The sequence below is a fragment of the Pristiophorus japonicus genome, chromosome 22 (assembly GCF_044704955.1).
Source record: "Pristiophorus japonicus isolate sPriJap1 chromosome 22, sPriJap1.hap1, whole genome shotgun sequence".
In the NCBI taxonomy this organism is placed as follows: Eukaryota; Metazoa; Chordata; class Chondrichthyes; family Pristiophoridae; genus Pristiophorus; species Pristiophorus japonicus.
The window spans coordinates 53,198,406-53,224,838 of NC_091998.1; the positions used below are offsets into that span (position 1 = coordinate 53,198,406).

A 26,433-nucleotide genomic window follows, 5' to 3' on the forward strand; every position below is an offset into this window, starting at 1 on the left:
CCTTCAGCTTTAAAAATCTTTGCCCTGCAAGTTTCTGGAAGTGCGAGCCGATACCGGGATGGCATGGGCAACGGGGCATCTGGGATGTGAGAACATGCCAGGACCGACAATCTATCTCCTTAACCAAGAGATTTAATGATGGAGACAGAAGAAAATAGGTTGAATTGCAGGTGCAGAAAGAGAACTAGAGAGAGAGGAAAGATTTGCTCAAGAGAGAAAGAGAAAAAGAGACAGAAAGGAAATGTGAGAAAAAAAATTTAAATGTTAATGTTCTCTAGGAACAATTTACTACCTGCAGGAGTGAGACTCCACAGGTTTAATTGTTCCCTTTCTGGGCCGGAGAGGTTGAGTGGTATTGCAGGAGCATCAATCTCACCATTAAAATGTTCTTCGACAATATCCTTACGCTGTTAAGTACCAGCCCTAACTTTCTGCGATGAGTTTAATGGGCAGATAATGTGCAAATGCCGCAATTTATTGAAACTCACGGCGAGGTTGAGGATGAGCTGCCATTTTTGCGAGGTTAATGGCACAAACTGTGATGATTCGTGACTCATGGAGTGTCTCTTCCTCGCTGAACTATTTGTACTTTAATAATGGCGCGGCCATTAAACTCGGCAGCAAAACCTGGACCGGTTCTGACAACAGTTCAGAATGAATGGAATTAGCGCAGCTTAGAATGTACTGACCCGGCTTTGCTGGGGGTGAGCGGACAGGTTAAGCTAGACATGGTCCTGCCCTCCGCAGGCAGTGGCTCTCAGTTGGCCAGCGCAAGGATAGGGACTATTGATTGGGTGCAGCCTGCGGAGCTTGGGGTTCGGGCACATGTGGGAACTCTCTCTGCATGGCTCCTGCTGCATGTGACCCACACACTGAGCCTAAGGGGTGAGTTTTAACTGGATACGGCCCATGGGAAACTGGGAAAATAGGCTGTTCATTGGCAGTCAATGGAGAGCAAGAGGGTGGGGGTGTGGGACTATGGGGGCATGGAGGGGTGTAGAGGAGTGTGGAATGTTGGAGGGTGGGGGTATGTGTGGGGGGGGAGTTTGGGGTGTGGGAAGTGGGATGTGTGTGGGTGAGTGAGGTGTATGGGTAAGTGAGGTGTGTGGGGGAGTGGTGTGTATGGGGAGTGTGGGGGTGTGGGGGAATGGGGGTGAGGGTGGGGGTATATGTGGGGGTGTGGGTGAGTGAGGGAGTGGGTGTGTGTGGGGGAGGTGGGGTGTAAGGAGGCAGAGTGTACAGGGTACAAACGTGTGGTTTAAAAAACAAGCGACCATCCCCATCCCTCCAGTTTCCCACTGGCGGGGGGTTAGGTAACAAATCCCCCCCCCCCCCCCCCAGTTTAAAAGTGGGTAAGATTCTAATTTTACAGCATTGCCAACCTGCACCCAAATAAGCCGCGATTTCCGTGATTACGACAGCGACTAGGCGAAATCGATGAACCTGCAGATTTGCTCTGAGGCAGTGTCACTCTCTTTTCCCTCTTCCGCGACTAGTCTCTCCCATTAATTCTTTTGCTTTTTTGCAGCCTTCGGCTCTGAGGCCCCCCCCACAGATGCCGGCACCCAGACCCGCTAACCCACCGGCGCCCAAGGTAAAGACACTTATATTTGGCACAGATCTCCGAGAAAACGTCGCGGATGCGATTTCTACCTTGCCGTGTCATCGCGTCCTCCGAGTGTTAGCCGGGGCTCAGTGGGCGGCACCCTCACCTCTGAGTCAGAAGGTCGTGGGTTCAAGTCCCACTCCAGGGAGTTGAGCACAAAATCCAGGCTGTCACTCTAGTGCAGTGCTGAGGGAGCGCTGCACTGTCGGAGGTGCCGTCTTTCGGATGAGACGTTAAATCGAGGCCCCGTCTGCCCTCTCAGGTGGACATAAAAGATCCTGCGTCACTATTTCGAAGAAAAGTTGGGTAGTTTTCTGCAGTCCCTTGGACAATATTGACACCTAAACCAATATCACTAAAACAGATTATCTGGTCATTATCTCATTGTTGTTTGTGGGAGCTTGCTGTGCAAAAATTGGCTTCTTCGGCAGCACCTCCCAAACCTGCGACCTCTACCACCTAGAAGGACAAGGGCAGCAGGTGCATGGGAGCACCACCACCTGCAAGTTTTCCTCCAAGTTACACACCATCCTGACTTGGAAATATATTGGCCGTTCCTTCATTGTTGCAGGCTCAAAATCCTGGAACTCCCTCCCTAACAGTACTGTGGCAGTACAAAAAGAGGCACTGGAGAGGGTGCAGAGAAGATTTACAGGGATGATACCAGAAATGCGAGGGTATACATATCAGGAAAGGATGAGCAGGCTGGGTCTCTTTTCTCTTGAAAAAAGAAGGCTGAGGGGTGACCTAATAGAGGTCTTTAAAATTATGAAAGGTTTTGATAGAGTGGATACAGAGAGAATGTTTCCACTTGTGGGGAAGAGCATAACTAGAGACCATCAATATAAGATATTCACCAAGAAATCCAATCGGGAATTCAGAAGAAACTTCTTTACCCAGAGACTGGTGAGAATGTGGAACTCGCTGCCACAGGGAGTGGTTGAAGCGAATAGTATCGATGCAGTTAAGGGGAGGCTAGACAAGCATATGAGGGAGAAGGGAATTGAGGGTTATGCTGATAGATCGAGATGAGGAAAGACGGGAGGAGGCTCGAGTGGAGCATAAACGCCGGCATGGACTGGTTGGGCCGAATGGCCTGTTTCTGTGCCGTATATCCGGTGCGATCCGATGTCTGTTATGCAAACCCCATAACTCACAGGCAACCACAGAATAAAGATGATGAGTAATTTCATGCTTCGATATACAGTATGTGCACGGGAAAGTCGAGGAAACAGAGTTAAAAGTTAACAACAACTACAATACCATTTATTGATATGGCGCCTTTAACAGAGTAAAACGTCCCAAGATGCTTCACAGTAGTGTTATAAGACAAAACAGATAAATTTGACACTGAGCCACACAAGAACGAATTACGGCAGTTTGGTCAAAGAGGTAGGTTTTAAGGAGCGTCTTATAGAAGGAAAGAGAGGTGGAGAGGCGGAGAGGTTTAGGGGGGGATTTCCAGAGCTTGGGGCCAGGCAACAGAAGATACGGCCACCGATGGTTGAGCGATTATAATCAGGGATGCTCAAGAGGGTAGAATTGGAGGAGCGCAGATATCTCGGGGGGTTGTGGGGCTGGAGGAGATTACAGAGATAGGGAGGGGCGAGGCCATGGAGGGATTAGTAAACACGGATAAGAATTTTGAAATCGAGGCGTTGCTTAACCAGGAGCCAATGTAGGTCAGCGAGCACAGTGCTGGGTGAGCGGGACTCGGTGCGAGTTAGGACAGAGGCAAGACACTTAAGGGAATGGCATTTCGATGGGGTTTGACGATGATGGCGCTGAGATGCCTCGATAATGTGCGACCCTGCACCAAAGTGCTTCAGGGCAGTCAGCACCTTCACAGGCGATGGATAATCCAACCCAGAGCTCGGGGAGTCTCTCTCAAGCCGCTCCCTCACAACGACAGTAAGGGAACGCTATTGGCCAGAGCGGAAGAATGGGGCGGGGTGTGGCATTTGAAGAGCTGATGGGACAAAGGAGGTGGATACAGAAAATGACACTTTTTGCATATATCGAACATATAACAGGGCTTCTTACAGGGCTTGACAGGGTAGATGCAGGGAGGATGTTTCCCTCTGGCTGGGGAGACTAGAACCAGGGGTCACAGTCTCAGAATAAGGGGTCGGCCATTTAGGACTCAGATGAGGAGAAATTTCTTCACTCAGAGGGTGGTGAATCTTTGGAATTCTCTACCCCAGAGGGCTGTGGATGAGTCATATTCAAGACAGAGATCAATAGATTTTTGGATATTGGGAATCAAGTAAGTGGAGTTAAGGTAGAAGATCTGCCATGGTCTTATAGAATCTCACTGTGTTTTATTGGCCTGTGAATGCAAGAATAACACAATGTCAGTTGGATAACACAAAGTCAGAACTGCCCAAAAATTAACGCATTTATATTTTGAAACATTATACAACTGCTTCTTTGTTAAGACTCATTGGAGTTTAGAAGAATGGGAGGTGATCTTATTGAAAGGTATAAGATTCGGAGGGGGCTTAACAGGGTAGATGCTGAGAGGATGTTTCCCCTCGTGGGGCAATCTAGAACTAGGGGGCATAGTTTCAGAATAAGAGGGTCGCCTATTTAAGACGGAGATGAGGAGGAATTTCTTCTCTCAGAGGGTCATGAATCTTTGGAATTCTCTGCCCCAGAGAGCTGTGGAGACTGGGTCATTGAATATATTCAAGGCGGAGATAGACAAATTTTACAGGGGAGCTGAGGGTTATGGGGAGCAGGCGGGGAAGTGAAGTTGAGGTCGCTGACCAGCCATGATCTTATTGAATGGCGGAGCAGGCTCGAGGGGCCGAATGGCCGACTCCTGCTCCTATTTCTTATGTTCTGATGTTCTTAATTTTTGGTTCCTAGGTGTTGATGCCTCCAAACAAACGGAGATACTGAACAATACCAGGGAGGAAGACTAACATTGCAGCTGTTCGATTGGTCTCTGAGTTACCTATAACCTCACGCACATGCTCAGTGGATTTATATATAGTGCAACTGCAGAACCAACTCTGAGTTTCCGCAGGGTTGTTTTTCTCTATTTATTCCATCGTGTTGTAAATATAGGCAGAAAGTGCCTGGAAAGGTCTGTTGGTCTCTGGAAGAGAACCGGCGGGAGAGTGTTTGAGATACAAGGTGCTGTGCTATTAATCAAAGCAGTGGGATTTTCTACAGGCAAATTACTTTCCCACCTGCCTGGAACTTTGGGAACCTGTGTTTAAAGGCACAGTCCATTTATTCTCAAATAAAAATAACCCCACGATAACACTGGGCCTTCCCATTTCCAATGTTGTCCATTTGTTTCATTCAATCGCTGAAGATGCCGCCCTGCTTGGTTCTTTCCCTTCTCGGAGAGAAGCGTTGATATACCTGAGTGTCAGCTGTGTCTCGATGGCAGCACATTCGCCTCTGAGTCAGAAGGTTGTGGGTTTGAATACCACTGCAGCGACTTGAGCACGAACAATCTAGGCCGACACTCCAGTGCGGTGCTGAGGGAGCACTACACTGTCGCGGGGGCAGTACTGAGGGAGTGTCGCACTGTCGGAGGGGCAGTACTGAGGGAGCGCCACACTGGCGCAGGGGCAGTACTGAGAAAGTGTCGCACTGTCGCGGGGGCAGTACTGAGGGAGTGCCGCACTGTCGGAGGAGCAGTACTAAGGGAGTCCGCTGCACTGTTGGAGGGGCAGTACTGAGGGAGCGCCGCACTGTCGGAGGGGCAGTACTGAGGGAGGGCTGCACTGTCGGAAGGGCAGTACTGAGGGATTGCCGCACTGTCGGAGGGGCAGTACTGAGGGCGTGCCGCACTGTCGGAGGGGCGGTACTGAGGGAGTGCCGCACTGTCGGAGGTGCTGTCTTTTGGATGAGCCGTTAAACCGAGGCCCCGTCTGCCCTCTCAAGTGGCTGTAAAAGATCCCATGGCACTATTTTGAAGAGCTGGGGAGTTCTCCCTGGTGTCCTGGGGCCAATATTTATCCCTCAATCAACATCACGAAAACAGATTATCTGCTCATTATCACATTGGTGTTTGTGGGAGCTTGCTGTGTGCAAATTGGCTGTTGCGTTTCCCACATTACAACAGTGACTACACTTCAAAAAGTACTTCATCGGCTGTAAAGCGCTTTGAGCCGTCCAGTGGTCATGAAAGGTTCTATATAAATGCAAGTCTTTCTTTCTTACCCAATTCTAAGCCCCCGTGCCTGCTCCCCTCGGACCTGACCAGCGAGGGTCAAAGTTCGATCCCGGTGAGGTTTACCACAGCGTAGATACCTGCAGCTAATGTTTTAAAAAGCATGTGCATTTTCCTCATATTGAGAGGTACATACGCGGGATCTGGTTGTGTAGTAATCCAGAGAACGGGAGCGATTATCAAACAAAATTTGACACCGAGCCACAGCAGGGGCTTGGTCAAAGAGCTCAGTTTTAAGGAGCGTCTTAAAGGAGGAAAGCGAGGTGGAGAGGCGGAGAGGTTTAGGGAGGGAGTTCCAGACCTTGAGGCCCAGGCAACAGGAGTTCAATCCCACCGTGGCAGTTTTGAGAATTTGAATTCAGTTTTTAAAAATCTGGAAATGAAACTCTGGTACAGCTGCCTGGGCCCTCAGCTCTGGAACGTTGTCTGCGTCCTTACCCGGACTCGGCCTCTGTGTGACTCCAATCCCAGACCGCCTGCTGTAGTGGCCGAACGATTTTCTGCTGAAACCCTCATCCGTGCCGTTGTTACCTCCAGGCTTGACGATCCCAACGCACTCCTGGCTGGCCTCCTACATTCTACCCTACGTAAACTAGAGGTGATCCAAAACTCGGCTGCCCTGTGTCCTAACTCGCACCGAGTCCCGCTCACCCATCACCCCCTGTGCTCGCTGCCCCGAGTCCTAACTCGCACCGAGTCCCGCTCACCCATCACCCCCTGTGCTCGCTGCCCCGAGTCCTAACTCGCACCGAGTCCCGCTCACCCATCACCCCCTGTGCTCGCTGCCCCGTGTCCTAACTCGCACCAAGTCCCACTCACCCATCTCCCCCTGTGCTCGCTGCCCTGTGTCCTAACTCGCACCAAGTCCCGCTCACCCATCACCGCCTGTGCTCGCTGACCTACATTGGCTCCCGGTTAAGCAACGCCTCGATTTCAAGATTCTCATCCTGGCTTACAAATCCCTCCATGGCCCTCGCCACTCCCTATCTTTGTAATCTACCCCACAACCCCCCGAGATCTCTGCGCTCATCTAATTCTGGCCTCTTGAGCATCCCTGATTATAATCACTCAACCATCGGTGGACATGCCTTCTGTTGCCTCTGCCCCAAGCTCTGGAACTCCCTCCCTAAACCTCTCCGCTTCTCTACCTCTCTTTCTTCCTTCAAGATGCTCCTTAAAACCTACCTCTTTGACCAAGCTTTCGGTCACCTGCGCTAATTTCTCCTTATGCGGCTCGGTGTCAAATTTTTAAATCTCATAACACTCCTGTGAAGCACCTTGGGACGTTTCACTACGTTAAAGGCGCTATATAAATACAAGTTGTTGTTGATTCAGGAAGAAGGCCTTTCCCACTTTCTCAGGGCAACTACTCAATAAATATCAACCTTGACAGCGAACATGTCAAGAATAAATATATTTCTTAATGTCCTCTGGTTACTGCCCCACCCACCAGTGCAAACAGTTTCTCTTCATTTACTCGGTTAAAAAAAAAATGCTGCTCCAAAATGTTTCTGCAGAAACGACATCTCGGTGGATGAGCTCACCCTGTGTCTGTGCGTCCCGGCCAATGATGTTATCACTGTTGTGCTTAGTGCAGGGAAATTGTTGCTCAATACGGGAAAATCTGAAGTGGTTTTGAATCCGCAACCTGCTATGAGATGTCCTGCCGTGTATCTTGCCTCTGTCATTGAGGTTGGTCACTGTAATGTATTTGCCTCATGTGTTTGTTGCTTAAGAATCCATAGCAACACATTGCTATTAAGAACTAGTTGGTTTATTAGCAAAGGTTTAACAATCTCACGACACATTACCATTTTATCCACCAGGCTCACAACCACCTGCCCCATCGTGGATCCCCCGGACCCAACTGGCCGGGGTTTTATTGAGTCTCGTCAGTCAGTCATAGGCGGTCCCTCGAAGCGAGGATAACTTGCTTCCACGCCAAAAAGAGATGGGTTCGCAGGTGTTTCAATGAAGGACCTAATATTCCAGGTCCCGAACTACATCCTGAATGGTGGAAGATGCCTGTGTGTGGATTTTTTTAACGTGTGGTGGCCGTTGCACACCAGCCACCACACGGGCTTGACAGAACTAGGTCTTGGTCCAGTGACAAGGGCTAACCAAGACAACTGGAGACCAGCTCTGCTGCACAGACCTAGATGTCATGTATTCTACTGTCATTGTAATCCATGTATAAACTGACCTAAGTTGTACACCATGAGAACACTGACCACTAGGTGGTGAACTTGTGGGAGACATTCCTAACCTGGACTTTCAGGTATAAAAGGGGAAGCTCCACCCATCTTCTCCACTTCAGAGCTGGAATAAAGGTAACTGGTCACAGAGTGACCTTCTCTCAAGTATGGGCCTCGTGTGCATTTGTACTGTATAGTAAGGAGTACACATATCGCAGTGTGGGCTGGGCCCGTGCTGCCCCTGGGCCCTTGCCTCTTCTGGGCCCCAAACTTACGCCTCTCCCGTGGGCTCCTGTCACTTCCTTCTATAAATTCTTGTCGCTCCTTCGCCCCTCCTGCTGTGCCTGCCAGCACTGCAATCACTGACCTGGCTTCACAACCATCGCCCTCCTGCAGCAGCACGCGCTGCTCCCTGCGGTGGTATGCCGCCGCACGCTATTCCCTCCAATGGCCCCGACCTGCTGCTGGTCTTGCAGGCCGGGACCGCGTGTGACCATCACGTGACTGGTTAAGCCACTCCCAACTCAACAGCTCCACAAACCTATGAGCATACTCACAGAGGCATAATTTCCAGCTTCATTAGTGACTAGCTTATATTTATGGTCCTTACTTTTGGCTTCCGACACAACAACAGCTTGTATTTATATAGCGCCTTTAACATAGTGAAACGTCCCAAGGGGCTTCACAGCAGTACTAAGAGACAAAATATTTGACACCGATCCGCTTAAGTAGAAATTAGCGCAGGTGACCAAAAGCTTGGTCAAAGAGGTCGGTTTAAGGAGCGTCTTGAAGGAGGAAAGAGAGGTAGAGAGACGGAGAGGTTTAGGTAGGGAGTTCCAGAGCTTGGGGCCCAGGCAACAGAAGGCACGGCCACCGATTGCTGAGCCATTATAATCAGGAATGCTCAGGAGGGCAGAATTTGAGGAGCAGACATCTCGAGGGGTTGTGGGGCTGGAGGAGATTACAGAGATAGGGAGAGATGAGGTCATGGAGGGATATGAAAATAAAGATGAGAATTTTTAGCTTGCGATTTTCCCTTGCTCAGCTGGCCTAGCACCATAAAAGAGGCCTCTCTTGGCGCTCCACTCCAAACTCGGAGGCAGACGCAAACCATTTGCGCGTCACAAAGTTTGCCGCTCTACCCCAACTGAACCGAGACCGAATTTCAACCCCATTATGTCGCAACAGACAGGACACACGACTGTTTCCTTGACGAGGCTGACATTGGGTAATTGCAACAAGGCACAGGAAACAGACGCAATCGAACTTGCTACTTTTATTTCGGTTGGGCTCGGGGCCTGTTGCACTGCAGTGGAGAGATCGCTCACATCTCGGGATGAGGTGCACCGTAAAGGAGGGGAGTTTCCGGGAGAGCCAATCGGTGGGTCGCTGAGACTCGGTCTGTACGTCACGGCGAGTCCTCAGACCGACAAATCAGAGCCCAGAACCAGGCCATTCGGCCCATCATGCCTTGTGCTGACACTATCGGTTAAACTGAAGACGTCTCCACCAATCTTATCTGCCTGTATCCTTTTGTATTCGAACCATTTATCCACTTTCCTTTTCAATATGACTCTCTGCCTCATTGGTCACGTGTGGCGAGACACTCGGTATTCTGGTAAATCCACCGTCCCCCCCCACCCCCATTGTATTCTTCGAATTTTCCCTTCATTCTACTGGTGTTAATTCCATGTTTTACCAGCTCACTAACCAATGGTAACAGGCTTTCACTGTTTTGAAAGCCTCTCTCGGATTACAGTTCACCTCCTCCGCTGAATCAAGACCCAATTTTTCTGATTTTCTTCATAGCCCGAGCTCTTCATTCCTGGTATCGTGTGGTAGCTCTTCATTTCTCCAATATCCTTCCCACACGGCCGTACTCCGGAGCCACAAGCTTCTCCAAGTGAGGCCCAACCAATGCCTTGTCTAAATTCAACATGATTTTCTTGGTGTTCCATTCCCTGTGTATAAAACCTCTATACCGTTCATAGAATCATAGAATTCATAGAAATTTACAGCACTGAAGGAGGCCATTTTGGCCCATCGTGTCCGCGCCGGCCGACAAAGAGTTATCCGGCCTAATCCCACTTTCCAGCTCTCGGTTCATAGCCCTGTAGGTTACGGCACTTCAGGTGCACATCCAAGTACTTTTTAAATGTGGTGAGGGTTTCTGCCTCTACCACCCTTTCAGGCAGTGAGTTCCAGACCCCCACCGTCCTCTGGGTGAAAGATGTTCTCAAATCCCCTCTAAACCTCCGATCAATTGCTTTAAATCTATGCCCCCTGGATGTTGACCCCTCTGCTAAAGGAAATAGGTCCTTCCTGTCCACTCTATCCCGGCCCCTCATAATTTTATACACCTCAATATCCCCTCAGCCTCCTCTGTCCCAAAGAAAACAACCCCAGCCTTTCCAATCTTTCCTCATGGCTAAAATGTTCCAGTCCCGGCAACATCCTGGTGAACCTCCTCTTCCGACAGCTCCTTCTACTCTCAACCCAACCTTTCTATCCGCAGCCATTGACCCTTCACTGTAGCATCGTAACATGTAGAGTACACTTCTCTTCACTGTTCTTCCCCAAGATGTTTATCTTCACATTGTGGGCCGCCCCGACCTGTGTGAGAACACCACCTCAGGTCGGGGCTGTGAATAGAGCTGGAGCGCCGGGCCCTGGGACACCGTGGGCGGAGGTGCGGCGAATGAGGCTACGGGGCCCGGAAGAGCCGAGGGCCCAGGGGCAGCACGGACCCAGCCCACACTGTGCGATATGTGTGCGCACTAGGTCCCTACAGCAGAGCGGGTCTCCAGTCGTCCTGGTTTACCCTTGCCGCTGGATAAAGGCCTAGCTCTGTCAAGCCCGTGTGGTGGCTGGTGTGCAACGGTCACCACACGTTAAAAAAATCCACGCACGGGCATCTTCCACCCCCTCAACTGGAGTTCAGGACTGGAACATTGGGTCCTTCATTGAAACATCTGTGAACTCTCGTGGAAGCAAGTCATCCTCGTTCGAGGGACGGCCTATGATCCCTTCATGTATTAAACTGTGTCTGCCACCTCTTTGCCAACCTGTCGACAACCTGCAGTAATCTGCCTCGCCCCTTAATGTGCTTTGAAGGAATAAAGAAAGAACTTGGCTTAAAATTTATTCACGGGATGTGGGCGTCGCTGGCAAGGCCGGTATTTATTGCCCATCCCCTAATCGCCCCTTGAGAAGGTGGTGGTGAGCCGCCTTCTTGAACCGCTGCAGTCCATGTGGTGAATGTGCTCCCACAGTGCTGCTCGGGAGGGAGTTCCAGGATTTTGACCCAGAGACGATGAAGGAACGGCCGATACATTTCAATGGGATGGTGTGTGACTCGGAGGGGAACTTGGAGGTGGTGGTGTTCCCATGCGCCTGCTGCCCTTGTCCTTCGCGATGGTGGAGTTTCGAGGATGTCAGAGCTGAGAAAGCTGCAACTCAAGCACTGTGGTGATTAAAATTGAACTCTTGCTCATTTTGATGAGTAACATTGTGCGATGAAACTGCTTTGGTTTCGACATTGCAGCGTGACCATGTGGGCTGTTTGACGATGACTCATACCTTCACACTGCCACCAATATCTCTCTTTAAGGCAACCATTTCAGTCCATCTGCACAGATCAGAAGAGGCCTCATTTTCTGTAACTCGATGATTCGGGCTTCTCTGTGTGAATCGTCCCATTAATCATCGGGAGAACGAACTTGCATTTATAGGTTTGTGGGGTTCAAGTCCCACTCAAGGGAATTGAGCACAAAAATCTAGGCTGACACTCCATTGCAGTACTGAGAGAGTGCCGCACTGCCGGAGGTGCTGCCTTTCGGATGAGACATTAAACCGAGGTCCCGTCTGCTCTCTTCAGTCCCATTGTACTATTCGGAGAAGAGCAGGGGAGTTCTCCCTGGTGCCAATATTTATCCTTCATTCAACATCACTAAAACAGATGATCTGGTTATCATCACTTTGGTTTTGTGGGAGCTTGTTGTGCGCAAATTGGCTGCTGCGTTCCCCACGCAGTGACTACACTCCAAAAAGTGCTTCATTGGTTGTAAAGCACTTTGGGGCGTCCGGTGGTCGTGAAAGGAACGATAGAAATACAAGCCCTACTTGCTTCAACAGTCACTCAGAAATGTGATTTTTGTTCAGCATTGGTTTGCAATTTCCAGTTTTGTTCCATCTCTGCTAATTGTTCATCAGTTTCCTTGAGGCGGACTCAGCCTATGGAACTGCCCAGGACCAGGAGGTGTCCGGCCTGGGGAACTGCCCAGGGGCAGGAGGTGTTCGGGCTGGGGAACTGCCCAGGAGCTGGAGGTGTTTGGCCTGGGGAACTGCCCAGGGGCTGGAAGTGTCCGGCCTGAGGAACTGCCCAGGGGCAGGAGGTGTTCGGGCTGGGGAACTGCCCAGGGGCAGGAGGTGTTTGGCCTGGGGAACTCGCCCAGGGGCAGGAGGTTTCTGGCCTGGGGAATGGCCCAGGGGCAGGAGGTGTTCGGGCTGGGGAACTCGCCCAGGGGCAGGAGGTATTCGGGCTGGGGAACTGCCCAGGGGCAGGAGGTGTTTGGCCTGAGGAACTCGCCCAGGGGCAGGAGGTTTCCGGCCTGGGGAATGGCCCAGGGGCAGGAGGTGTTCGGCCTGGGGATCTGCCCTGGACCAGGAGGTGTTCGGGCTGGGGAACTCGCCCAGGAGCAGGAGGTTTCCGGCCTGGGGAATGGCCCAGGGGCAGGAGGTGTTTGGCCTGGGGAACTGCCCAGGAGTTGGAGGTGCTCCACATTGTGGTTCAGGCTGACACCTGGTGGACACAATGTGAACTGCGTGCCAAGAGCCACTTTATTCCAAAAACATCTACTTGCATTTATATAGCACCTTTAACTTAGTAAAACATCCCAAGGTGCTTCACAGGAGCGTTATCAAATGAAATTTGACATCCAGCCACATAAGGACAGATTACGTCAAAGGTGACTAATAGCTTGGTCAAAGAGGTTTTAAGGGGCGTCCTAAAGGAGGAAAGAGAGGCAGAGAGGTTTAGGCAGGGAGTTCCAGAGCTTAGGGCCCAGGCAGCTGAAGTCACGGCCACCAATGTTGGAGCGATTAAGATCAGGGATGTGCAAGAGGCCAGAATTGGAGGACCGCGGAGATCACGGAGGGTTGTGTGGCTGGAGGAGATAGAATCATAGAAATTTACAGCACACACCGACTGACAAAGAGATATCCGACCTAATCCCACTTTCCAGCTCTGGGTCCGTAGCCCTGCAGGTTATGGCACTTCAAGTGCATATCCAAGTACTGTTAAAATGAGGTGAGGTTTTCTGCCTCTACCACCCTTTCAGGCAGAGGTTACTGAAATAGGGAGGGGCGAGGCCATGGAGGGCTTTGGAAAAAAAGAGATGAGAATTTTAGAATTGAGGCATTGCCAGACCGGGAGCCAATGTAGGTCAGCGAGCATAGGGGGCGATAGGTGAGCAGGACTCGGTGCGATTTAGTAAGAGTTTTGGATGAGCTGAAGTTTATGGAGGACGGGAGGCCAGGAGAGCGATCCCTGTGATTCTTGTCACTTTCGAATAATGCGTTTTTCCTTGAAGTGAATCTACAGCAAAGAAACAGCCACTCCGACAGTGCGGCGCTCCCTCAGTACTGCCCCTCCGACAGTGTGGCGCTCCCTCAGTACTGCCCCTCCGACAGTGTGGCGCTCCCTCAGTACTGCCCCTCCGACAGCATGGCGTTCGCTCAGCACTGCCCCTCCGACAGTGCGGCGCTCCCTCAGCACTGCCCCTCCGACAGTGCGGCGTTCGCTCAGCACTGCCCCTCCGACAGTGCGGCGCTCCCTCAGCACTGCCCCTCCGACAGTGCGGCACTCCCTCAGTACTGCCCCTCCAACAGTGCGGCGCTCCCTCAGTACTGCCCCTCCGACAGTGCGCGCTCCCTCAGTACTGCCCCTCCGACGTGATTGCCGCTGTTTATAGTCGGCTCCCGACTCCTCCCACTCAAATTCCCTCCCACCCTGCTCCCTATCCCACCATTCCCTGCTCCCTCATGCACGCATCAAGCCGTTCCTTTAACTGTGCCGATAATATCTGCTTCAAATACTCCGCGTAGCAGCAATTCCCAGCACGTCTGCAAGGTCGCCTCACATGCTCCCCCTTTCAATGTCCTGTTGACCCGACATTAATGTTTCCTCGAAGTTAGTTTGGTGCACGGTCCCTTTAACAGGCCACGCAACCCATTCAACATTTCGCACCTATCAGCCATGGCTCAATGGGCAGCACCCTCGCTTCTGAGTCAGAAGGTTGTGGGTTCAAGTCCCACTCCAGGGGCTTGAGCACATAAATCTAGGCTGACACACCAGTACTGAGGGAGCGGTGCACTGTCGGGGGGGCAGTACTGAGGGAGCCTCACACTGTCGGAGGGGCAGTACTGAGGGAGTGCCGCACTGTCGGAGGGGCAGTACTGAGGGAGCGCCGCACTGTCGGAGGGGCAGTACTGAGGGAGTGCCGCACTGTCGGAGGGGCGGTACTGAGGGAGTGCCGCACTGTCGGAGGGGCGGTACTGAGGGAGCACCACACTGTCGGAGGGGCAGTACTGAGGGAGCAGAGCACTGAGGGAGTGCCGCACTGTCGGAGGGGCAGTACTGAAGGAGCCCCGCACTGTCGGAGGGGCAGTACTGAGGGAGTGCTGCACTGTCGGAGGGACAGTACTGAAGGAGCCCCGCACTGTCGGAGGGGCAGTGCTGAGGGAGTGCTGCACTGTCGGAAGTGCTGTCTTTCAGATGAAACATTAGACTGAGGCCCTGTCTGTCCTCTCTGGTGGATGTAAAAGATCCCATGACATTATTTCGAAGAAGAGCAGGGGAGTTCTCCCCGGTGTCCTGGGGCAATATTTCTCTCTCAATCACCATAACAAAAAGTAGATTATCTGGTCACTATCACATCGAGGAGGCCCCGATCTGCATGAGAACACCAGCGGCAGGTCGGGGCCATAAAAGGAGCGGCGAGCAGCAGCCTGGGAGCGGCATGGAGGCCCCGGGAGATGAATCCAGGGAGTGGCGCGAGCTGGTGCAGGAGGGCGACGGCAGCGAAGAGGGACGTCATCACGGTCCAGGTCGGTGATTGGAGCGTGGGCAGGAGCGGCGAGGTCGGGGCGAAGGAGTGGCGAGAGATTGCAGAGCGATGTGATCGGGGCCCAGGAGAGGCGAGAGTTCGGGGCCCAGGGGCAGCACGGGCCCAGGGGCAGCACGGGCCCAGCCAACACTGTGCGATATGTGTGCACACTGGGCCCGTGCAGTAGAGCAGGTCTCCAGTCATCCTGGTTAACCCTTGCCACTGGACCAAGACCTAGCTCTGTCAAGCCCCGTGTGGTGGCTGGTGTGCAACGGTCACCCCACGTTAAAAAAATCCACGCACAGGCATCTTCCACCCTTCAACATGTAGTTCGGGTCCTTCATTGAAACACCTGTGAACTCATCCCTTTTTGGTGTGGAAACATGTCATACTCGCTTTGAGGGACTGCCTATGATGATGATGCTGTTTGTGGGAGCTTGCTGTGTGCAAATGAGCTGTCGTATTTCCCACATTACAATAGTGACTGCACTCAAATACTTCATTGGCTGTAAAGTGCTTTGAGCCATCCGGTGGTCGTGAAAGGCGCTATATAAATGCATTGAAAAGCCGGTATGCAGGAGCTCTAGACAGCTGTGATGACGTCCTCCATCCTCCATCACTGAGCATCAGCCGCTCCGCTCAGTGCTGTTTGACGTGTCATCGCGGCTGTTATTTGGAGGTATGCATGTCAACCGAATTGTGCATAGCATGATCCCATAAACAGAGACGGATGAAAGATCCGGATAATCTGTTTTTGTGATGTCGGTTCAGGGATAAACATTAGCCCAGGACACCAGGGATAACTCCCCTGCTCTTCTTTGAAATAGTACCATGGGATCTTTTACGTCCACCTGAGAGCAGACGGGTCCTCGGTTTAACGTCTCATCCGAACTTCTCGGGAGTGCAGCGCTCCCTCAGCACTGCACTGGGAGTGTCAGCCTAGATTTTTGTGCTTAAGTCCCAGGAGTGGGACTTGAACTCACAACCTTCCGACTCAGAGGCGAGCATGCTACTCACTGAGCAAAGGTTAAATTTGTTCAATGTCACAAATCGCAGTCGCAAGAGGGGCTACTGAAAGATTTAATCACTCGGGCATGCACTGAAAACATGAGGGTTTGGGTATGGGGCGATGTGAGGTATGGGGGGGTTTGGGGCATGGGGGGTTGGGTATGGGGGAGTTGGGGTATGGGGTATGGGAGGGATTGTGGTATGGGGGTTTGGTGTTTGGGGGGTTTGGGGTATGGGGGTTGGGGTATCGGGTATGGGGGGGTTGGGGTATGGAGGGGTTGGGGTAGGGGGGTGGGAGTATGGGAGTATGGGAGTATGGGGGCTTGGGGTATGGGGGGGTTGGGGTATGGGGGGATTGGAGTATGGGGGGTGGGGTATGGGGAGGTGGGAGTATGGGCATATGGGGAGGTTGGAGGTATGGTGGGGTTGGGGTATAGGGAGGGGGTTGGGGTTTGGGAGGTTGGGGGAAGGAGCTTGGGGTTTGGGGGTATGGGGGTTGGGGTATGTGGGGTATGGGTGTTGGGGTATTGGGGAGGGGTTTGGGGTTTGGGATATGGGGGAGAGGGGGGGAGGAGGGGAGTTGGCCTGCTCCATGATATACAACCAACATCTCAGTCAGAGAGAGACTGAGGTGATCAATGGAGTGTGAGAGAGACCGTCTGTAAATGTGAGTCTGTGAGGGACAATTGATTGAAGTTTAAGGATCAGCGTTATGATCAACAGACGATCTTGTGCTGTGCATGCAGGTACAGCAGGCAATGAAGAAGGCAAATGGCATGTTGGCCTTCATAGCTAGGGGATTTGAGTATAGGATCAGGGAGGTCTTGCTGCAGTTGTACAGGGCCTAAGTGAGGCCTCACCTGGAATATTGTGTTCAGTTTTGGTCTCCTAATCTGAGGAAGGACATTCTTGCTATTGAGGAAGTGCAGCAAAGGTTCACCAGACTGATTTCCGGGATGGCAGACTGACCTATAAGGAGAGATTGGATCAACTGGGCCTTTATACATTGGAGTTTAGAAGGATGAGAGGGGATCTCATAGAAACATATAAGATTCTGACAGGACTGGACAGGTTAGATGCGGGAAGAATGTTCCCGATGTTGGGGAAGTCCAGAACCATGGACACAGTCTTAGGATAAGGGGTAGACCATTTAGGACTGAGATGAGGAGAAATTTCTTCACCCAGGGAGTTGTTAACCTGTGGAATTCCCTACTGCAGAGAGTTGTTGAGGCCAGTTCATTGTATATATTCAAGAGGGAGTTAGATATGGCCCTTATGGCTAAAGGGATCAAGGGGTATGGAGAGAAAGCAGGAAAGGGGTACTGAGGTGAATGATCAACCATGATCGTATTGAATGGTGGTGCAGGCTCAAAGAGCCGAATGGCCTACTCCTGCACCTATTTTCTATGTTTCTATGTTTCTATGACTCGGAACCTCAGGATTTCTGATCAGTCGTTCCTTGCCTGGGAACTGCATCATTACTTGTATTTCACCTCAGGCTCACTCTTTGCCAAGTGTTAATGAACCAATTTATTTCAAATCTATCTGCACTGAGGGAGTGTTCCTGAACAAGCGAAACCTGCCTTCATGCTGCAATAATGAGAGTCCACCACCAGGTGGAGACAGAGGCTGAATGCTGGAATAAAATGGCTCCATTGAAATATCGACATTGAGAACAGGTACATGTAAAGCACATTAGGAGCAGGAGTCAGCCATTCGGCCCCTCGAGCCTGCTCCGCCATTCAATGAGATCATGGCTGATCTTCTACCTCAACTCCACTTCCCTGCACTGTCCCCATATCCCTGATTCCCTTAATATCCAAACATCTATCGATCTCTGTCTTGAATATAGTCAACGAATGAGCCTCCACAGCTCTCTGGTGTGTGTGCGTGTGTGTCTGTGATTGTGTGTTTTTGCATGTGTGTGAGTGTGTGAGGGTGTGTATGTGTGTGTGTGAGAGAGTGTGTGTGTGTGTGAGTGTGTATGTGTCTGTGTGAGAGAGTGTGTGAGTGAATGTGAGTGTGTGTGTGAGAGAGTGTGTGAGTGAATGTGAGTGTGTGTGTGTGTGAGAGAGTGAGTGTGTGTGTGTGTGAGAGAGTGAGTGTGTGTGACTGAATTTGAGTGTGTGAGTGCGTGTGAGTGTGTGAGAGAGTGAGTGTGTGTGTGAGTGTGTGTGTGTGTGTGAGAGAGAGAGTGTTGTTGTGTGTGAGAGAGTATGTGTGTGTGTGAGTCTGTGTGTCGTGTGTGTGAGTGAGTGTGAGAGTTTGTGTGTGTGTGAGAGCGCGTGTGTGTGTGAGAGAGAGAGTGTGAGTGTGTGTGTGAGTGTGTGTGTGTGAGAGAGTGTGTGTGTGAGTATGTGTGTATGTGTGTGTGAGAGAGAGAATGTGTGTGTGTGTGTGCGAGTGTGTGTGAGAGAGAGTGTGTGTGTGTGTATGAGTGTGTGTATGTGTGTGTGAGAGTGTGTGTGAGAGAGAGAGAGTGTGTGTGTGTGTGTGTGTCTGCGTAAGAGTGTGCATGAGAATGTGCGTGTGCGTGTGTGTGACAGTGTGTGTGTGTGTGAGAATGTGTGTGTGTGAGAATGTGTGTGTGTGAAAAAAAAAACTCGACTCCATCCCACAGCATGCTACCCGTGAGACCCCAACACTGCACGAGGTAGAAAAAGCCATAAGACAGCTTAAAAACAACAAGGCTACGGGTGCGGACAGAATACTGCAGAGGCGTTGAGGTATGGCGGAGAGGCACTGCTGGCGTGAATACACAGCCTCATCTCTCTCATCTGGAGGGAGGAGAGGATGTTGGGGAATCTCAGAGATGCAGTAATTGTGACCATCTTTAAAAAAGGGGACAAGTCTGACTGCGGCAACTACAGAGGAATCTCCCTGCTATCAGCCACTGGGAAAGTCGTCGCTAGAGTCCTCCTCAACCGTCTTCTTCCCGTGGCCGAGGAGCTCCTCCCGGAGTCACAGTGCGGATTTCGTCCTCTTCGGGGTACAACGGACATGATTTTTGCAGCGCGACAGCTACAGGAAAAATGCAAGGAACAGCACCAGCGCTTATACATGGCCTTCTTCGACCTTACAAAGGCCTTTGTCACCGTCAACCGCGAGGGTCTATGGAGCATCCTCCTCCGTTTCGGATGCCCCCAAAAGTTCGTCACCATCCTCCGCCTGCTCCACGATGACATGCAATCCGTGATCCTTACCAACGGATCCACCACAGACCCAATCCACGTCCGGACCGGGGTCAGACAGGGCTGCGTCATCGCCCCAACCCTCTTCTCAATCTATCTCGCCGCCATGCTCCACCTCACAGTCAGCAAGCTCCCCGCTGGAGTGGAACCAAACTACAGAACCAGTGGGAACCTGTTCAAACTTTGTCATCTCCAGGCCAGATCCAAGACCACCCCAACCTCTGTCGTCGAGCTACAGTACGCGGACGACGCCTGCGTCTGCGCACACACAGAGGCTGAACTCCAGGACATAGTCGACATATTTACTGAGGCGTACGAAAATATGGGCCTTACGCTAAATATCCGTAAGACGAAGGTCCTCCACCAGCCTGTCCTCACCACACAGCACTGCCCCCCAGTCATCAAGATCCACAACGCGGCCATGGACACCGTGGACCACTTCCCATATCTTAGGAGCCTCCTATCAACAAGAGCAGGAATCGACGACGAAATTCAACACTGCCTACAGTGCGCCAGTGCAGCCTTCAGCCGCCTGAGGAAAAGAATGTTTGAAGACCAGACCCTCAAAACTGTCACCAAGCTCATGGTCTACAAGGCTGTAGTAATACCTGCCCTCCTGTATGGCTCAGAGACATGGACCATGTACAGTAGACACCTCAAGTCGCTGGATAAATACCACCAACGATGTCTCCGCCAGATCCTACAAATCCCCTGGGAGGACAGACGCACCAACATCAGCGTCCTCACTCAGACCAACATCCCCAGCATTGAAGCACTGACTACATTCGATCAGCTCTGCTGGGCAGGCCACATAGTCCGCATGCCAGACACGAGACTCCCAAAGAAAGTTCTCTACTCGGAGCTCCTTCACAGCAAACGAGCCAAAGGTGGGCAGCGAAAACACTACAAGGACACCCTCAAAGCCTCCCTGACAAAGTGCAACATCCCCACTGACACCTGGGAGTCCCTGGCCCAAGACCGCCCTAAGTGGGGGAAGTGCATCCGGGAGGGCGCTGAGCACCTCGAGTCTCGTCGCCGAGAGCACGCAGAAACCAAGCGCAGGCAGCGGAAGGAGCGTGCGGCAAACCTGTCCCACCCTCCCTTACCCTCAACGACTGTCTGTCCCACCTGTGACAGAGTCTGTGGCTCTCGTATTGGACTGTTCAGCTGCTAATGAACTCACTTCAGGAGTGGAAGCAAGTCTTCCTCGATTCCAAGGGACTGCCTATGATGATGATGATGATGTGTGTGTGTGCATGTGTTTGTGAGAGAGAGAGTGTGCTTGTGTGTGAGTGAAAGAGAGAGAGAGAGAGAGAGTGTGTGTGTGTCGATTAACAAGAACATTTTGTTCCTCTCCCCTTGAACGATTGAAAACATTTCAGTCTCAGGGTGTTAAGATGTGTTTTAATTGCGGTGTTTTCAGAGTGGATGTATTGAGCACTGTGAGTGGGATTATCAATAGCAGGCGGATGTTCTCAGGAGCGCAGATGGTGAGTGAACCCCCCTGAGGGATAACTGATGCAAACCAAGACCCCGGCAGCAGTGATGGGACTCCCCTCAGGAGCACCAGCTTCCTGCTGTTATTGGAAATGCTTCGCCCTGCTATTAAAGCCATTTCCTCTCCATTACAGGCCGCTTCCCTCGGGCTGCGTGGATCCCAATTAGTTGTTTGGGGTTTTGGAGAAGTCTCAGGTGATGAGAGAGATTCAGGCTGTACAGTGGGAGAACCATCCCACCCACCAGGACATTGTTCCGAGACCTGTGTCCTTAGGTACAGTTTGTTCAAATTAATGTTGGGGATGTGGGCAAGGCCGGCATTTATTGCCCATCCCTAATTGCCCCTCGAGAAGGTGGTGGTGAGCCGCCTTCTTGAATCGCTGCAGTCCCGTGTGGTGCTCCCACAGTGCTGTTAGGGAGGGAGTTCCAGGATTTTGACCCAGCGACGATGAAGGAACGGCCGATATATTTCCAAGTCAGGATGGTGTGTGACTGGGAGGGGAACGTGGAGGTGATGGTGTTCCCATGCGCCTGCTGCCCTTGTCCTTCGAGGCGGTAGAAGTGGCAGGTTTGGGAGGTGCTGCTGAAGAAGCCTTGGCGAGTTGCTGCAGTGCATCTTGTAGATGGTACACACTGCAGCCAGGGGGCGCCGGTGGTGGAGGGAGTGAATGTTGAAGGTGGTGGGTCACGTGCCGATCAAGCGGGCTGCTTTGTCCTGGATGGGGTCAAGATTATTGAACTGAATGGACAATATATTTCCAAGGCGGGATGGTGTGTGACATGGAGGGCAATGTGGAGGTGGTGGTGTTCCCATGCGCCTGCTGCCCTTGCCCGTCGAGGTGGGGGAGGTCGCGGGGTTGGAGTGAAGCCACCTAGAAGGACAAGGGCATGGGAACACCATCCCCTCCTCGTTCCCCCCAGCTCAGTGACGGCCTGCCGGAGGCTGATGAGTGAGGGCGGCGGTGCAGAGAAAGTCGGTCCAGTGGGTGAATTGGGAGATTTGGTCTTCGGGTCTGGCTCAAACCATCGAAGGACCCAACAAGACTGGTGTCCAGAGCCCTGGGATCGTCGGCCCAGCACAATTCAAGCAAAACCTTCAGAGACTCATCAACAAGAGACCCCCAACTCAACCAATCGTATCCTCCCCCAACTCAACCAATCACATCCTCCCAAACCCAACCCTCGGCCCCAACATTGGCTAAGTGAGGACGTCAATGTGAAACTACCAGGGCCTCTGATGATCAATGCAATGCCCGCACAAGAAAGACTTGCACTTATATCACGCTTTACAGCCAATGAAGTACTTTTGAAGTGCGATCTATGTTGTAATGTGGGCAACGCGGCATCCAATTTGCGCACAGCAAGCTCCCACAAACAGCAATGTGATAATGACCGGATAATCAGTTTTGGTGATGTTGGTTGAAATATAAATATTGGCCCCAGGACACTGGGGAGAACTCCCCTGCTCTTCTTCCAATAATGCCGTGGGATTTTTTTTACGTTCTCGAGAATGGGCAGACGGGGCCTCAGTTTAACGTCTCATCCAAAAGACGGCACCTCTGATAGTGCGGCGCTCCCTCAGCACTGCACCAGAGTGTCAGCCTAGATTTTTGTGCTCAAGCCCCTGTGACCCACGACTTGCTGACTCAGAGCCGAGAGAGTGCTACCCACTGAGCCACAGCTGACTGTAAGGTATCACCCTTGCAGAACAAAGCCTCTGTTTCTCACGATCGCAGAGCGAAAGCAGTTTTGATCTTCAGTGTCCTCCACTGGTAAATGCGTGGTGGAGAGGAGGGGGCAGCATCGACTTGCAGGTGACCCGTGTGCCCACAGGGTGGCGGTGTTGCTCCTTCGATCGACACTCTGACTTTCCACTGACACGGGACAGTTCCTGGCTGATCGGCAGAACGACCGAAAATGAGCCGTTCTGTTGTTTTATAAATTATAAAAAACCTGGAACAACCTGCAGGAGCAGGAGGCCGACTCTGCAGACCCAGCAATCGCAAAGCCACCGGCAGTGCATTTCTTACACTGACCGTTCTCTGTACAAACAGGTCTACACTGCCCCTGTGTGGGGAAAGTATCGAAGATTCAGGGGAGATCTAATTGAGGTGTTTAAGATGATGAAAGGAATTGATAGGATAGAAACCGAGAAATTATTTCCTCTGGTGTGGGAATCCAAAACAAGGGGGTATAACTTAATGTATTTGCTTCATGGGTTCTTTGTTTAAGAATTCACAGCAACACATTGCTATTAAGAACTAGTTGGTTTATTAGCAAAAGGATTAACAATCACACTACACATTACCAGTTCATCCACCAGGCTCACAACCACCTGCCTCATCGTGGATCCCCCGAACCCAACTGGCTGTGGTTTTATTGAGTCTTGTGAACATCACGTGACTGGCTACGTCACTCCCAACTTGACAGCTCAACCAATCCGTGAGCATCCTCACAGGTCCATACATTACAATAACGTTAACCATTGGTGGCTGTGCCTTGCCTTCTGTTGCCTGTGCCCCAAGCTCTGGAACTCCCTCCCTAAACCTCTCCCCCTCTCCACCTCTCTTTCCTCCTTCAAGATGCTCCTTAAAACCTACCTCCCTCACCTGCCCTAATTTCTATTGATTTATATAGCGCCTTCAACAGCAGTATTATGAGATTTAAAACATTTTGACACCGAGCCGCATAAGTAGAAATTAGGGCAGGTGACCAAAGGGTCACAGAGGTAGGTTTTAAAAAGTGTCTTGAAGGAGGAAAGAGAGGGAGAGAGGGGGAGAGGTTTAGGGAGGGATTTCCAGAGCTTGGGGCCCAGGCAACAGAAGGCACGGCCACCGACGGTTGGGCGATTATAATCAGGGATGCTCAGGAGGGCAGAATTAGAGGAGCGCAGATATATCTCGTGCGGGGGCAGTGGGGGGGGGGGGGTTGTGTGGCTGGAGGAGATTACAGAGATAGGGAGGGGCGAGGCCATGGAGGGATTTGATAACAAGGATGAGAATTTTGCAATCGAGGCGTTGCTTAACCGGGAACCAATGCAGGTAAGCAAGCACAGGGGGCGATGGGTGAGTGGGACTTGGTGCGAGTTAGGACACAGGGCAGCCGAGTTTTGGATCACCTCTAGTTTACGTAGGGTAGAATGTGGGAGGCCAGCCAGGAGTGCGTTGGAATAGTCAAGTCTAGAGGTAACAAAGGCACGGATGAGGGTTTCAGCCGCGGATGAGCTGAGGCGGGGGCAGAGACGGGCGATGTTACGGAGGTGGAAATAGGCGATCTTAGTTATGCTGCGGATGTGTGGTCAGAAGCTCATTTCAGGGTCAAATATGACACCAAGGTTGCAAACAGTCTGGTTCAGCTTCAGACAAGAGTTGGGGAGAGGGATGGAGTCGGGGGCTAGGGAACGGACTTTGTGGCAGGGACCGAAAACAATGGCTTCGCTCTTCCCAATATTCAATTGGAGAACATTTCTGCTCGCTGAAATATATCTTCCCCCATTACACCTTGTGGACACACTTTACTGCATTCGTGTGTCCACCTCCCTGACCCACACACACTGCGTACAGCCACACCATGGCGATACTCAGTGACCCACCACGATCACCCGCTCCCCAGGGCCACTCCCCACAGGTCTGTGCAGATAGTATCTCACTGCTCACACCGAAGGGTTAATGAGCTGCAATCTGATTGGCTCACTGTTACCGAGCAGATTTGATGGATCTTTTCCATTACCAGTGGCGTTTCTGACACCGGGAAAAATAACACGTCATCTCCACATCCACTGATGGTGCAAGGCCGCAGTCCATGTCAGCGCTGCTTCTCCTCCTGTGAAGCTAAGCTCGACATCGCCCCTCTCCTTCTCTCACTCCCCCTCTCTCCTCCTCTCTCCCCTCTCCTTCCATCTTCCCCCTCTCCTTCCCTCACCCCTGTCCTTCTCTCTGTCTCTCCCCCCCAATATTTTTATACCGAACAAACAGGAGTGTTTAAAGATAATGAGGAGAACCCCATGTATTTACTGCCCGCTGATCTCCTGGGTTTGTCCTGGAGATTAATCGCCAATTCCTGGAGAGTTGGCAACTGATTCCTCACAAATCCCTGGAGCCGATGAGCAGATAAATGGAAAAGCACATTGTTGTCTGACACTATGAAACGGCACCAGACGTTGATTGCACATGACCTGGAGCCCAGCTGAGAATCATTTATCCTCCAGTCTCACTCGACGAAAGATTGGTATCAGAGAGCCGAGTGCCTTTCGCATTCGATGATCTGAATTGTTTTAGTCGCTTGATCTTTGCACAAGTTGACGAGAGCGAGCGTGTGGATACGCAGCCAGCTTCCAGGCACGGCAACTGAGCAAACACAGACTGTAGCCCCGCCTCGGGGGTGAGAGCGGGGTGACAGGCCAATGCCCCACCTGGGAATGCCGGGGGAATATTATTTCTCGGCCAGTGAAGCTCTCGTGGCCTCCCCCAGGGGGAGTTGGAGGCCACACGGTGAGAACAATTGAGGAAATGGTTCAATGTCAGAGCCATGTGTGAGCGGTGCCTGAATAAATCAAATCAGGTCAGTGTGACAGGAAGTCAATGTGACAGGGTCAGTGTTACAGGAAGTCAGCGTGACAGGGTCAGTGTTACAGGAAGTCAGTGTAACAGGAAGTCAATGTGACAGGTTCAGTGTGACAGGGTTGATGAGACAGGAAGTCAGTGTGACAGGAAGTCACTGTGACAGGGTCGATGAGACAGGAAGTCAGTGTGACAGGAAACCCGTGTGACAGGAAGTCAATGTTACAGGAAGTCAGCGTGACAGGAAGTCAATGTGACAGGTTCAGTGTTGCAAGAGGTCATGTGACAGGAAGTCAATGTTACAGGAAGTCAGCATGACAGGGTCAGAGTTGCAGGAAGTTAGCGTAACAGGAAGTCAAAGTGGCAGGGTCAGTGTTTCAGGAAGTCAGTGTGACAGGAAGTCAGTGTTACAGAAAGTCAGTGTAACAGGAAGTCAATGTGACAGGTTCAGTGTTGCAAGATGTCATGTGACAAGAAGTCAATGTGACAGGGTCAGTGTTGCAGGAAGTCATGTGAGAGGAAGTCATTGTTACAGGACGTCATTATGACAGGGTAAGTGTTATAGGAAGCCAGTGTGACAGGGTCGATGTGACAGGGTCAGTGTCACAATGAGTGTTAGCGTGTGTGTGCACGCGCTTGTTGCCAAGGCTCAGCCCGACTGTCTTTCCTTGGCCACGCACCGACACCTCTCGGCCAGGCTTGGAATCGGAGAACAGTCTCTTGCCCCCAGACCTCGACGGGCGAATAGCACAGAAACAGGCCGTGCAGCCTGACAGGTCAAGGCCAGTGTTTGTGCTGCCCCATCTCGGGTGGATGTAACGGATCCCACGGCGCTCCCTCAGCACTGCACTGGGAGAGTCGGCCTGGAATATGGGGTTCAAGTCTTCAGAGTGGGACTTGAACTGAAAAGGAGGAAGCCTATCTCAAATGCATTGGCCTGAATATGGAAGGTGTCCTCATTTGACTTCAGAGCGGATTCAATGAAGTCGATTCTCGGGGTGATGGTGATTGAATTATTTCTGTTCTGGTGAAGCTGTGGTGCAGTGCTGTCAGCCGCCCAGTCCCGTTGGGCTCCCTGA

General features: G+C 51.7%; 1 protein-coding gene across 2 annotated transcripts in view; it reads left to right on the top strand.

Moving 5' to 3' along the window:
- LOC139235036 (zinc metalloproteinase-disintegrin-like NaMP) overlaps nucleotides 1-4,899 on the top strand; it is an 80,359-nt gene extending 75,460 nt beyond the window's left edge. For both annotated transcript variants that reach the window (XM_070866142.1, XM_070866141.1), the window contains 2 exons: nucleotides 1,529-1,594; nucleotides 4,478-4,899. In XM_070866142.1, the coding sequence (XP_070722243.1) occupies nucleotides 1,529-1,594; nucleotides 4,478-4,510 (99 nt within the window). In that variant the 3' untranslated portion in view covers nucleotides 4,511-4,899. The remainder of the gene's footprint in view (nucleotides 1-1,528; nucleotides 1,595-4,477) is intronic.
- The last annotated feature ends 21,534 nt before the right edge of the window (nucleotides 4,900-26,433 follow it).